We start from the raw sequence: 12,294 nt of genomic DNA, 5'->3' as shown, positions 1-12,294 counted from the left end.
CAATAATTAGAAAGGGGAAAAAAGTACACTTACCAGAACTAATGTACATCTTTAGTATTTTTTGAGTTATGGAGCCCCTTTCACAGTCTCTCTTCCTAAAACAAGCTGAACAGTATTTGGATTCTTGCATTCCAGCTTTTGTTACTGCCACTCCTTTCCTTCCCTCCCCCAAACCCCTCATTTTAATGGGAGTACAAATTGCTGTCTGCACATCCAATTCATGTGCCAGCCACATTCAGAACAGGGTGTTCTGTGCTCTTCAAAACCAAATTGCTTTAGGCAGTGAGGGAACAATAAGTCAGTACTCCAGCTTAAGTGAATTTACTTGATGCAGTTACACTTGGATTATCCATACAGAATCTAGTAATTTGGAACCATATGAATTTGTGGGGATTTGGGAACTGTTAGAGGAAAACTTTTTTTCCTTTAAATATATGTAGTTTGGAGTACAATTTGAAGGTGATTGGTATGGGGTGGTATGGAACTTGCCTTTTTTTTAATATGTGAGTATATGTTCTCTACTTAAGAAAAATAACTTTGAAGCACCCTGCTCTATGTTTTTATTTTCTCTGTGTATATCATGGATCATTTGCTCCCATAAGTAATGTTGGCCAAGTTTAACATCAGATCTTGAGTACCATAGAGCCTGAGTTCCTAGTGATTCACAATGATTATTATTAAATATTTATCAAAATAAGTATTTGGGCTAGAAGATAACAATGTCAAAAGTGAGTAATCATGTGTCTTTTGAAGCCAGAGCTACTGAAGTTCTTTGGGTAGCATTTGTGAAAATAGAAACCTTGAAAAAGACTAGCCAGGAATCTCTTCCAGTTTTCTGGGATCCTTTGGCAATAAGTAGTCTCTGTTGGTGGTGATGACCATTTGTCCACCGGTGTTCTAAGGTCAGAAATCAGTTAATATTGTGATATCCTTTGCAATTGTAGATGCAGAGAATCAGTGGGTCAGAGCCTGACCAGGCACTTGCAAGTGGAAAGGACAAACTGGCTAATACTTGCCTAATACAGCTAGTAAATGTCTAAGGTGCAGTCTAAGTCCGGTGCTTTTCTTTACTGCATTATGCAGCCTTCCCCTCTTCTGGCTTTGACAGATGCTTTCAGTGCTTATTTTTAAAACATTATTAATACATTTTCATTTTTATATTATAATCGTTTGGAGGAAAGAAAACAATTCCTCCTTCCTTCTCCCAGATTGAAACCTCCTTTATTAAGAAAGAAAAAAATCAAATAAAAACACCTAATAGAGTGTCTGCATAATGTATAAACATGTCTGGCATTCTATCCGAGTAGTCCTCCCCACTCTGTGTCATGAGGAGAGTGAGATAGGTTTCATCATTGTTTTTTTTCAGTTCCTGGGTTTGGCTTCTTGTTAGTGACCTCTCTAGTGACTTACATTGTTGTAACATTGTGTATATTCTTGTAGTTCTCTTTTTTTAAAACTCTAAATCAGTTCATACAGATTTTCCCATGTTTCTCTAATTCTCAAGATTCAGCATTTCCTTCTTCACAATAACACTCTATTATATTGTGAGATGGACAGATAGTGTCCTGGAAGCAATGAACGTGAGCTTGGACAGACAGACATCAGGAGATAGTAGAGGAAAGAAGGGCCCTGAGCATGCTCTGGGTCCAAGGGGTCTTGAAGAGTGGGACACGACTGGACAACAACAACAATATTGACATATCTCAGTTTGTTCAGCTATTCAGTGATTGATGGGGACAAGTTCTTTGTCTTTTCCTTTTTTTATTCCTTATGTACCTTGTACATAACAGGTGCTTCAATGTTTGCTGACTGACTGCTAACCAGCATTAAGATTGCTGCATTGAGGGGTAGCTAGGTGGTGCAGTTGATAAAGCACTGGCCCTGGATTCAGGAGGACCTGAGTTCAAATACGGCCTCAGACATTTGACACTGGCTGTGTGACTTTGGGCAAGTCACTTAACCCCAATTGCCTCACCAAAAAAAAAAAAAAAAAGATTACTGCATTGAGTATTTTTGTATACAGTCTGTTCTGCTAGGATATAACATATGTGTTCCTAAATCATCATTCCCTGCTATGCTATGCAATAAAAACCTCAGTGCTTATGGCGGGGAAAAAGGAGGCTAGGAGTGCAACACTCAAAGACTTAATCATTTTTAAAAGATAGGAACTTCATAAAAATAGTAGCAGTTTTATAAATGTTAAATAGCCATTTAAAGGAAAATGTTAATCCTATAGTAAATAGTGGTTGTGCCTATCACCTTGCACTGGACTGGTTCTGACAGTTGTCACAAATGGATTTTATTACTTTCTAAGTTCCACCTGTAGCAATGACATCATTAGTATCTAACTTAAAAGTAGCTTTATTTTGTTTATTTCAGATAATTTTGCTAATTGTCAGTCAATAAGGCTATTATTCTTTTTTTGTTTGTTTTTTGGTGAAGGCTATTATTATTAATAAAGTAAGCCACAGTATCAAACTGAAAAAGAGACCAAGAACCTGACATGTAAGTGGGAGTCATTTTACAAATCCCTAGATTTTCTGTTTAGAAACTTTCAAACATGATCAAATTTATAAACTACAACAAATGTATGCTAATAGCTACCTCCCAACACTAAATGTGCTATCTTTAGGGAGAAGGTGATAATGGTATTAGTAAGCAAGAAGAAAAAGTATTAAGTGTTTGTAATCTTATGAAATACCTCTTAGGATATAAGACCTCATAAATTGGGTTTCTATTCACCTATTTAACTGAAATTCATCTACCCTTAGCAAACTCTTCAAGAATAGTGTCATATTGTAGTCTTTTTTGCATGTTTAAAAATTTCTGTTTAGTTCAAAGTATTTAGGAAAGCAAACTTCTTTCCTTTAGTACCCGGAAAGCATCATGTTCATTAGAATTAACAATGAAAAAGCATTTCTATGTCAGCCACCAATATAAGCACAAATACAAAAGATTTCCCTAAGGAGCTTACATTCTAGGGGAGCAGTGGGCTGGGAATTCTTAGAAATGAGTGGAACAGTAGAACAAAAAGTTGGTAAACCATTTCCAGAGGCACTAGTAATGTTAACTTGATTACTTGCAGTTTTTGGTGGAAGGGTAAAAGGGAGGAAAATGGCTGGATTAAAAAGATGAGCATCCATGTTCTCACAGAGGTCAGAACTGAGGCATGGTCTCTAGAGATGTTATCTGGAAGATAGAATAGCAGTACCAGCAGCAAGACAAAGATATCATGAGGGATTACAACAAAAATTCACATTTATAGGACTCTAGAATCTAGAACTGGAAAGGATGATGATAATCTAATCAAACTCTATATATGGGAAAACTGAGGCCAAGAGGCTAAGTGACTTGCCCAAGAACACTCAGCTAAGTGGTAGCACTGTGATTGAAAATTAGGTTCTCTAATTCCAAATCCCCAGATTACTTTCAACTCTACAAATTTAATAATTCCTTCTTCCCAGCAACCTTGTGCGGTAGTTACAGGTATTATTATTCCCATTTTAGTGATGTGAAAACTAAAATTAAATGAGTGTGGTTACATAAGTAGTAGGTAGTTGAACTAGAATTTGAACCTAGGTCTTCTCATAAAGTCTAGAAATACTGATATCCTAAGGTCATTTCTAAAGCAGTTTGTTACAGTAAGAACCTGAAAGTAATCTAGCCAACTTTCTTCCAAGATGGCTACCTGAACAGGAGACAGACAAGCCAGCTTCTATATACCTACTCTAGCAAAACTTTGAATTTCATATAAAACTGAATAATGATCAAGAAATCCAGTGAGAAATTACAGTAAGTGACTTCAACCCCAGAACTGCACAAAAGTCAGCTAGCATCCTATAGGGAAAGGGAACTCCTTTATCAAATTTAGCATCAACATTAGCAAAAAGGAAGAGCATGTAAGCCTCAGGGTCCAGAGGTAGCTGGAATGAGAAAGTCTCAGGGTAGGAACCTTGGAAACCCTAGGAGAACTAGCTGCATTCAGGAACCAGTAGCCAGTGCAGTGTCAAACAGCATGGTGCTACAGGGCTCAAACCAAGACACTGAGGTCCCTAACAGTCTGACCTGAGATGAGAGAGAGAGAGACCCCTGAAGATTCAGTGTTCCCAATCTCAAAATTCACGGAGGGCTAGCCCCAGAAAGCAGAGATCAGTACCAGAACCCAGGATACCCAGGGCAAGACTAAATAAAGCCAAATACCACACCCAAAAGCCCAGCAGGAAATGGAGCCTGACCTTGACACACAGCCCCTGTTCAGGAGAAATGAGGAAATCAAAGAAAACACTGACCATCATCAAATAGTATGGCAAATCTGAAGATCACCCAAAAGAAAGACTGAATAACTCCATAACAACTGTTAAGCAGAAACTCAAAGGAAAAAAAAATCAGTTTTCTACAAGGACTACCTGAAGGAAGAAAAGAAGGAAGATAAAAAAATTGGAAGGAGAATAAACTTAGAAGAAACAGTAGTAAACCTTACACAAGAAATGCATTCCCTAAAAACTAGAATAAACCAAAACAAATCAGTGACTACAAGAGACAGCAAGAAAGATGAGAACAAAATCAAGATTGAAAAAAAAAAGAAAATGTGAGTTATCTAATATCAAAACAAACTGACCTTGAAAACAGATTGAGGGATGATTTAAGAATAACTGAACTCCCTGAACACCATGAGGAAAAAAAGGTCTGGACAGTATATTTCAAGAAATCATAATTTAAAACCACACAGATCTTTTAGAACCAGAGGACAAAATAAAGATAGAAAGAATCCACTTATTATCTCTCTCTCTTTTTTCCCCCAGGGCAATGAGGGTTAAGTGACTTGCCCAGGGTCACTCAGCTTAGTAAGTGTGAAGCGTCTGAGGTCAGATTTGAACTCAGGTCCTCCTGAATCCAGGGCTGGTACTTTATCCACTGCGCCACCTAGCTGCCCCTGATTGTCTCTTTTTTTTTTTCTTCCCTGATTGTGTCTCTCTCTTTTTTTTTAAGTGAGGCAATTGGGGTTGATTTGCCCAGGGTCACACAGCTAGTAAGTGTTATGTGTCTGAGGCCGGATTTGAACTCAGGTACTCCTGACTTCAGGGCCGGTGCTCTATCCACTGCACCACCTAGCTGCCCCCTCCCTGATTGTCTCTTGAAAGGCATGCCAAAGGGGAAAGTCCAAAAAATATCATAAGCAAAATTCATTTCAGGTCAAAAAAAAAAATTACTGCAAACATCCAGAAAGAAACAGTTCAAGTACCAAGGAACTCCAGTAAGAATCACACAAGACTTGGCAGCTACGACTAGAAATTAAAGGAGATTTAGAATATAGTATTCCAAAAGGCAAAAGAGACAGACTTACTGCCAAGAAAGACTTACCCTGCAAAGCTAAGTATAGTCATACAGAGGGAAAAATAGGCTTTTAAATGGAAGAGGACTTTCAATCATTCTTGATGAAAAGACCAGAGTTGAAATATAAATACAAGAAAAACCTATAAAGATAAATTTATTTGAGCAATTGGAAGAAGTTATATGATGATGTAATGACAACATTCTAATGGAGGAAAAGAAGTAATATCCCTTCAGAACCTCAGTATCTTCAAAGGGTATTGAGGGAAGTAAATAAGAAAAACAGAGGTTTTTTGTTTGTTTGTTTTTTCTTTTCTTTCTTTTTTCAGGGCAATGAGGGTTAAGTGACTTGCCCAGGGTCACACAGCTAGTAAGTGTTAATTGTCTGAGGCTACCTGAAACGGTCAAAGAAGGGTTGAACATATAGATCCAGGCAAAATTTTGTATAGAAATGCATCTGAACCCCCGGAGAAACAAATGGACATAGAAGAAAAGGGGATTGAGGGGGAATGGGGAGAGAGTCATATAAACAAACTTCCTGATCCTAAAACAGGGATTTACAAAGAGCCAGAATCTAAGAGGGGGGCCTTAGGTTTCCCCATAGACAACTGGGGAGTAGCTAAACATATTGTGGTATATGAATGTAATAGAATATTATTGCACCATAAGAAATGACAAAAAAAAGACTGATTTCAGAGAATCCTGGGTAGTATGAAATAACAATGAAATAAACAGAACTAGGAAAAGAATTTATTCAAGGACAGCAACAATGTAAAGGAAAAACAACTTTGAAAGACTTAAGAAGTATGGTGACCATGAAGGTCCACCCACCTCCTGACAGAGACAGAATAGACACAAAGTACAGAGACATAAATGTGTGGATTTGATCAAATCCTCAGCATTATATAGACAGCTAAACTTGTTACAAGCATTCTTTTTCTTTTATTCTGTTTTAATTGGAAGGGAGAAAGTCAGAAGAAGGCAGATGTTAGAAATAGTGATCTGGAATCCTCTTTTTGTGTTTGTTCTGTGTGTATGAAAATGCTCCCTTATTGGTATTTAAGTTCAGAAACAATTTTTTAAAATAAAATAAACTGTAGGAAGGATTTGTCATTTTGTCAGCCTAGGGAACTCTCTGTTCACCTACAGTCTTGTGACTTAATAAACAAGTCCCAGAGCACATAAGGCATAAAGTAACTAGAGGTCGTGACTTGCCCAGGCTCACATAGCTAGTCAGTATGAGAAGTCTGGTTTTCCAGACTCCAAGCCCAGCACATGGATGCTGATCAAATTATATTCCTTTAAAATGTTTTCTCTATTTCCGGCCTTTTCAATATGAATTTTTAATTACTTAGGTTTTACTAAATTTGGACCATTCTGAAGGTCACAAGTAAATGGCATTGTCTATTTTTAAAGTGTTGAATATGATGCATCATGTTTGCTTATGTGCCAATAACACACACACACACACACACACACACATACACACAAGATTAGCTCCCTTTCCCCCTCTTAAGAACCATCTCAGTTTTTATTCCACTCCAGCTAAACCATCTTAGTTAAGTATACTGAGCAGTACAGCTCTGAGAAGTGTAGTCTAGTCCCATACCCAAGTTGATCCTGTAAGAAACTCGTTGGGCCATTAACCCAAGATATCAGGTTCACTCCACTTGTATCCCAGGGATGAAGAAAGTGTCAGTGTGTTTAACAGTGTGAGTCCAGAATTTCTAAGCATAAATTTCTTCTTTTTTCTTTTTTTCTGGATACACTGTTGTAATTTTTTTAAGGGCAATGAGGGTTAAGTGACTTGCCCAGGGTCACACAGCTAATGTCAAGTGTCTGAGTCTGGATTTGAACTCAGGTCCTCCTGAATCCAAGGCCAGTGCTTTATCCACTGCACCACCTAGCTGCCCCCACTGTTGTAATTTTAACAGCTTTTCTTCAAATCTCCAAGGCTAAAATGAAGGTTACTTAATAAACCCCAAGCATTAGATGCTTGGGAATTAGATGGCTAAATCATGAAATCAAAGAAGTTTAGAGTTGGGGAGAACCAAAGAGAGTATATAAGTGGAGTATGTTAGAATTAGATTAGTATTTATTAGTAGTATTAGTATTTAAGTTTGGGGTTTGGGTTGGTTTTTTTTTTACAGTAATGAAAAACTAGAATTTTGCTCAGAGAACAGTAGGATACAAGGTACAAAAAACAAGTATTGGCCTTACATACATCCAGTCTTAGAAGCTCCATAAGGAAGAGTTAATTCAGGGTATTGTATTTTGGAAGCAGACATTTTTCCTAAGACAAATATCATTTAAGGAAAAAAAAATTTATACCCAGCTGAATGAATTTTTTAAATGTATGGGGGGGCAGCTAGGTGGTGCAGTGGATAAAGCACCTGCCCTGGATTCATATCTGGCCTCAGGCACTTGATACTTACTAGCTGTGTGACCCTGGGCAAATCACTTAACCCTTATTGCCCCCCCCCAAAAAAATGTATTAGGTACACTTTGATAAATGCTGGAAAATTAATTACCAGCAAGCAAGAGGGTCCCAGCCTTCAAGAAGCTTACATTATAATAGGAGGAAGATAACACATAAAGGGGTGTTTTGGGTAGAGTAAGGAATCAGAATAGTGATTGGAGTAATAGGGCAATCTGTTGCTAGGAATGGTAATGTTGATTTGATTATTGCTTTCAAAGCTAGAGTTGAACACAGGAAGCAGAGATTCTTAATGACATGATCTATAGATGGTCAAGAAGTGGTTTCAAGGGCCAAGACTAGGTGAAATAATGACCAGTCAGAACCCAGGATCACAGAGGTGGGATCATTAGTTCGAGGCATTTTTATAATTATCATTCTAATAACAGAGTACTATCAACTATCTTTTCCTAGTGAAGACATACGGAAAGTGAATGAGTTGGCCAGTGTCACAAAATAAGTCAATTTATAGCCCATTTTCAATTTGCTTTTTTACCTTCCCAATCTAATTATCAATTCATAAAAACCCTGAACTTGAAACAGAAAGAACTGTGGTAAATAATAGTCATAATTTCAGAATCGAGGAAACTGGAATTTGAACATATGTATTATCTTAATGAACAGACGAGGAGCCAATGAGTAGGTATATGCCTTTAAGCTCAATTACCAGGGAAGCTGGGGGTTGGTGGTTCTCTTGAGCTTGGGAGTTCTGAGCTTACAGTGGGCTAAACCAGTCAGATGCTGCACTAAATCTAACATCGATGTGATAAGCCTCCGTGTGCTGGAAATGGAGCGATTCAAAGCGTCCATGCTGATCAGTAGTGGGATTAGACCTATTAGCAGCCCCGTACCTCCAGCCTGGACAATATAGGGCAAATTGGTCTTTTTGAAAACAAAAACAAAAACGTACTGAGGAGGAAAATGTGCTCCCTTTCTTGTGCTACTTGAATGTCCTCTCTCTCTTTTCTTTCAGTCCACCTGGAAGGCTCTTGTGGTAACAGGACATTTGATTGCAGAGATGTAGTATTTGTTGTTGGAGAAGGAGAAGACCACGACATTCCCATAGGAATTGACAAAGCTCTAGAGAAAATGCAGAGAGAAGAGCATTGTATTTTGTATCTTGGACCACGGTAAGTAATATGCCTGACCAGAATATACAGTAAGATGATCTGTAATATAAAACCATCCTCACTCTCTTGAGCTTGAGACTATTCTCAACTTAAATTAATATTAGTAGTTAAAACAATTAACTTAAGATTCCAGGACTTCATGGAGTGAGGTTTAAAGTTTGATATTAGCTTCATCTAAGTTGCAAGTTCTGAGCACATTTCCTCAGAGTAACCATGGGACTCGTAGTGGAAAAGAGTATTAAACTTGCAGTTAAGAGAGATTTGGGTCTGAATCCCACCTCGGACATTTCTAGGGGGTGTGAATGAACAAATCACTTAATCTTTCCTTGCTTCCGTTTCCTCATATGTTCATATCTATCAAAACTATTGTGAAGATTAAATGAAATGTCACACATAAAATGCTTTGGAAGCCTCATAGTACTATATAAATGTAAACTAATGTTAATAATAATTTTTGGCTTGTTTGCTTGTTTTCTTAGGCAAGACTAACAGACTAGGGTATCTTTTTTCATTTCTTCCATACAGCCATTGGTAAAAGGACCTAGAACAGGCTCCTATTGACTCTACTCATATAGCTTCCATCATTTTCTTCCTCCTTTCTCTAAATATAGTACAGTGGTAGTGGGATAAGGGGCCCATAGTTGATTTACTACACTCTTGAACATGTGCCACCCGTTCTAATATTGGGCCTCTGTAAGAAAGTATGTACTTCCTGGATCTAAAGGCAGCAACCAGGAGATGACTCATTTTTGCCTACATTTTTCCTATCACGAGTTGATCCATTAGCACTTCTAAGCTTAAAACTATTGGAGACCTACAAAGTCTCTTAGGAAAACTTTTTTTGTATCTTATTACCCTTTGTCTATAATTTATTAACAGTGATAAGAGATGCCATTAGTCTAGCTTAAGAAATTTTTCCCAATTTATGTGGTAACCTCCTCCAGGTGAGGATACTATTGACATCACAGTGACATGGCTATAGAACTCTATAATGAGATATATTGTGAAAAGATGTAGAGTAGCAATAACAGGATTAGGCAGTTTTATATAACTTTATGGGAAATATGCTTTGTAGGAGGCTTTGTTTCTATCTTTATTGGGAAGTGTCTGTTGTGTTAAAATGTGTCAGTTCAAATAAATAAAGATAGAAATCTCCAAAGCTTGCAGCTTTGATTATTTGTCTTATCTGTGATTCCCATTAAAAAAAAAAAAAACCTCGAAGAAATACAAGGACATACTTCCCCTTCTGAAATATGAGCCATGTTTTCATTTATCTAGTTGGAAGTGACACTCTTTCAAGGCTACACTTTATTGTAAATGACTTTTAAAATATCTCTGCTGACATTGTGTGATGATCAACTACCAATGACTCAGCTTTTCTCAGCACCACACCGATCCAAGATAAGTACAAAGGACTCATGAAGGAAAATCCTCTCCACATCCTGATAAAGAACTGATGGATTCTGAATGCAGATCGAAGCATGTTTTTTTCAGTGCCTGTATTCTTTTTCATGCTTTTTTTTCCTTTTGATCTTTTTCTTCTTTCACAACTGTGACTAATATGGAATTATATTTACATGATAGCACATGTCAGACTGTCTGCCATTTTAAGAAGAGGGGAGGAGAGGAATGGAGGGAGAAAAATTTCAAACTCTAAATCTTTTAAAACTGAAAGCTAAAAATTGTCTTGACATGGAATTAGGAAAAAAGCACTATTAATAAAATAAAATAAAGTCTCTGCCAAACACCAGTCCAGTTGTAACAGTGGTTCTTTCTTGCTCTAGCATCCTTTTTGATAAAACTTATAAAGGACTTATCCCATAAGGAGGGCTATTCTTTAAAAAAAAAAAAAAAAGGTAAATGCTACTCTAATTAAAAGAATATTACAGCATTTAAAGTCGAATTGAGAAAGCTCTCCCAAGTAGTACAGGTAATGCATTCTTTCTGGATATTTAGGGGAAATAACACCAACCCAGATCCAGTTTCTAAAAACTGCAGGGGAAATAGTTGGTGCCATGTTTCCTAGTCCACACCTGGTTTGTCTCCACTATATGTAGCTTACCAGTTAATGATAACTCTATACTAGGGTGATGCTTTAGAAGGCTGAACAAGGTACTCAAAAGCACACTGACTCCTCTAAAGTCCTAGTTTGTGTTCTTCATTTCAGATATGGCTTTGGAGAGGCTGGAAAACCAGAATTTGGCATTGAGCCTAATGCTGAACTTGTCTATGAAGTTATACTAAAGAGCTTCGAAAAGGTAAGAAGACAGAAACTTCAAATGGGCTAGAATTTCATCCCCCTACTTCCTCCAAGCAGTCGTTTCTGTCAGTAGGTAGATATCTGTGTTTGTATGCATTATGTCTGTTACTTTGAAGTTAGTAGTTTGGCTTTTGTATATTGATAACAGTACAACATAGCTAATGTACCAACTGAGGCCCTCGTTGTTCTTGTTTTGTTGGTGTGTGTCAGCCTATTTCACTGTTTTTGGGTGAAATCCAAGACTTGTTCCTTTATTTGTTCCTAGACTTGCTCTTTTTGTACTTTTTTTCTGGGTTAAGGACAAAAAGGTTCATGCTCTGCCAAGCACTTCCATAGGGAGGGCACTTTTTCAGTTCTGAACGGACTGTACCCTTTACAGGAATCTTGAGATGAGGCCTGTAGTAGAGAGCTCCAAGCTGTTAGCTAACATACTAAGCAGCACAGTTTACTATGTTCTATGCCAACAGAGACTGATAAGCCTTCTCACCATGAAGTCTGCTCAAAAGAGGAAGAAAAAAAAAGATGTTTTAAAAAATATCTTACCATGGACTCCAAAAGTTTCAGACTTACTCAGACCTAGTTTTCTAGCTACCTTGGAACTCCCCAGAAATGGTATAATTAGGGGCAGCTAGGTGGCGCAGTGGATAAAGCACTGGCCTTGGATTCAGGAGGACCTGAGTTCAGACACTTAACACTTACTAGCTGTGTGACCCTGGGCAAGTCACTTAACCCTCATTGCCCTGGTGGGGGGGGGGGGGGAGTGGTATAATTAGACCAGGTATAAGGCCTATGACTACTAGAGAGAACATCAGAAGTGGTTTTGTTTAACCAACTCTCAAGTCATTGGTGAAATCAGATCTTTCTTGGTACTCTCAAGGACAAAAACAAATCTGGTGGAATCTTCTCATTCTCCACCTTTCTGGGCCTTTCTGCAGCATTTTATACTATTGACCACCCTTCCCCATCCATGTCCCCACTGTTAGTTAACCTTGGGTAAACCAATGACCATTCTAATACCATACTCTCATACTTTCAGCCTCCTTAACCAGTTACTTTACTCAAAGATCTCAAAGAATAGATCTGAAAGTGGAGATAGC

The 12,294-nt window shown here is 37.8% G+C and overlaps 1 protein-coding gene across 8 annotated transcripts in view; it reads left to right on the top strand.

The window, feature by feature from the left end:
* The window catches only part of FKBP5 (FKBP prolyl isomerase 5), a 161,936-nt gene that overhangs the window by 125,486 nt on the left and 24,156 nt on the right, over window positions 1-12,294 (top strand). For all 8 annotated transcript variants that reach the window (XM_044005565.1, XM_044005567.1, XM_044005568.1 and 5 more), the window contains exons 7-8: window positions 8,781-8,937; window positions 11,105-11,195. In XM_044005565.1, coding sequence (XP_043861500.1) covers window positions 8,781-8,937; window positions 11,105-11,195 — 248 coding nt within the window. The remainder of the gene's footprint in view (window positions 1-8,780; window positions 8,938-11,104; window positions 11,196-12,294) is intronic.

The sequence above is a fragment of the Dromiciops gliroides genome, chromosome 4 (assembly GCF_019393635.1).
Source record: "Dromiciops gliroides isolate mDroGli1 chromosome 4, mDroGli1.pri, whole genome shotgun sequence".
Classification (NCBI taxonomy): Eukaryota; Metazoa; Chordata; class Mammalia; order Microbiotheria; family Microbiotheriidae; genus Dromiciops; species Dromiciops gliroides.
Note: the sequence above shows the minus strand (reverse complement) of the source record. Positions and strands in the feature narration are given on the sequence as shown.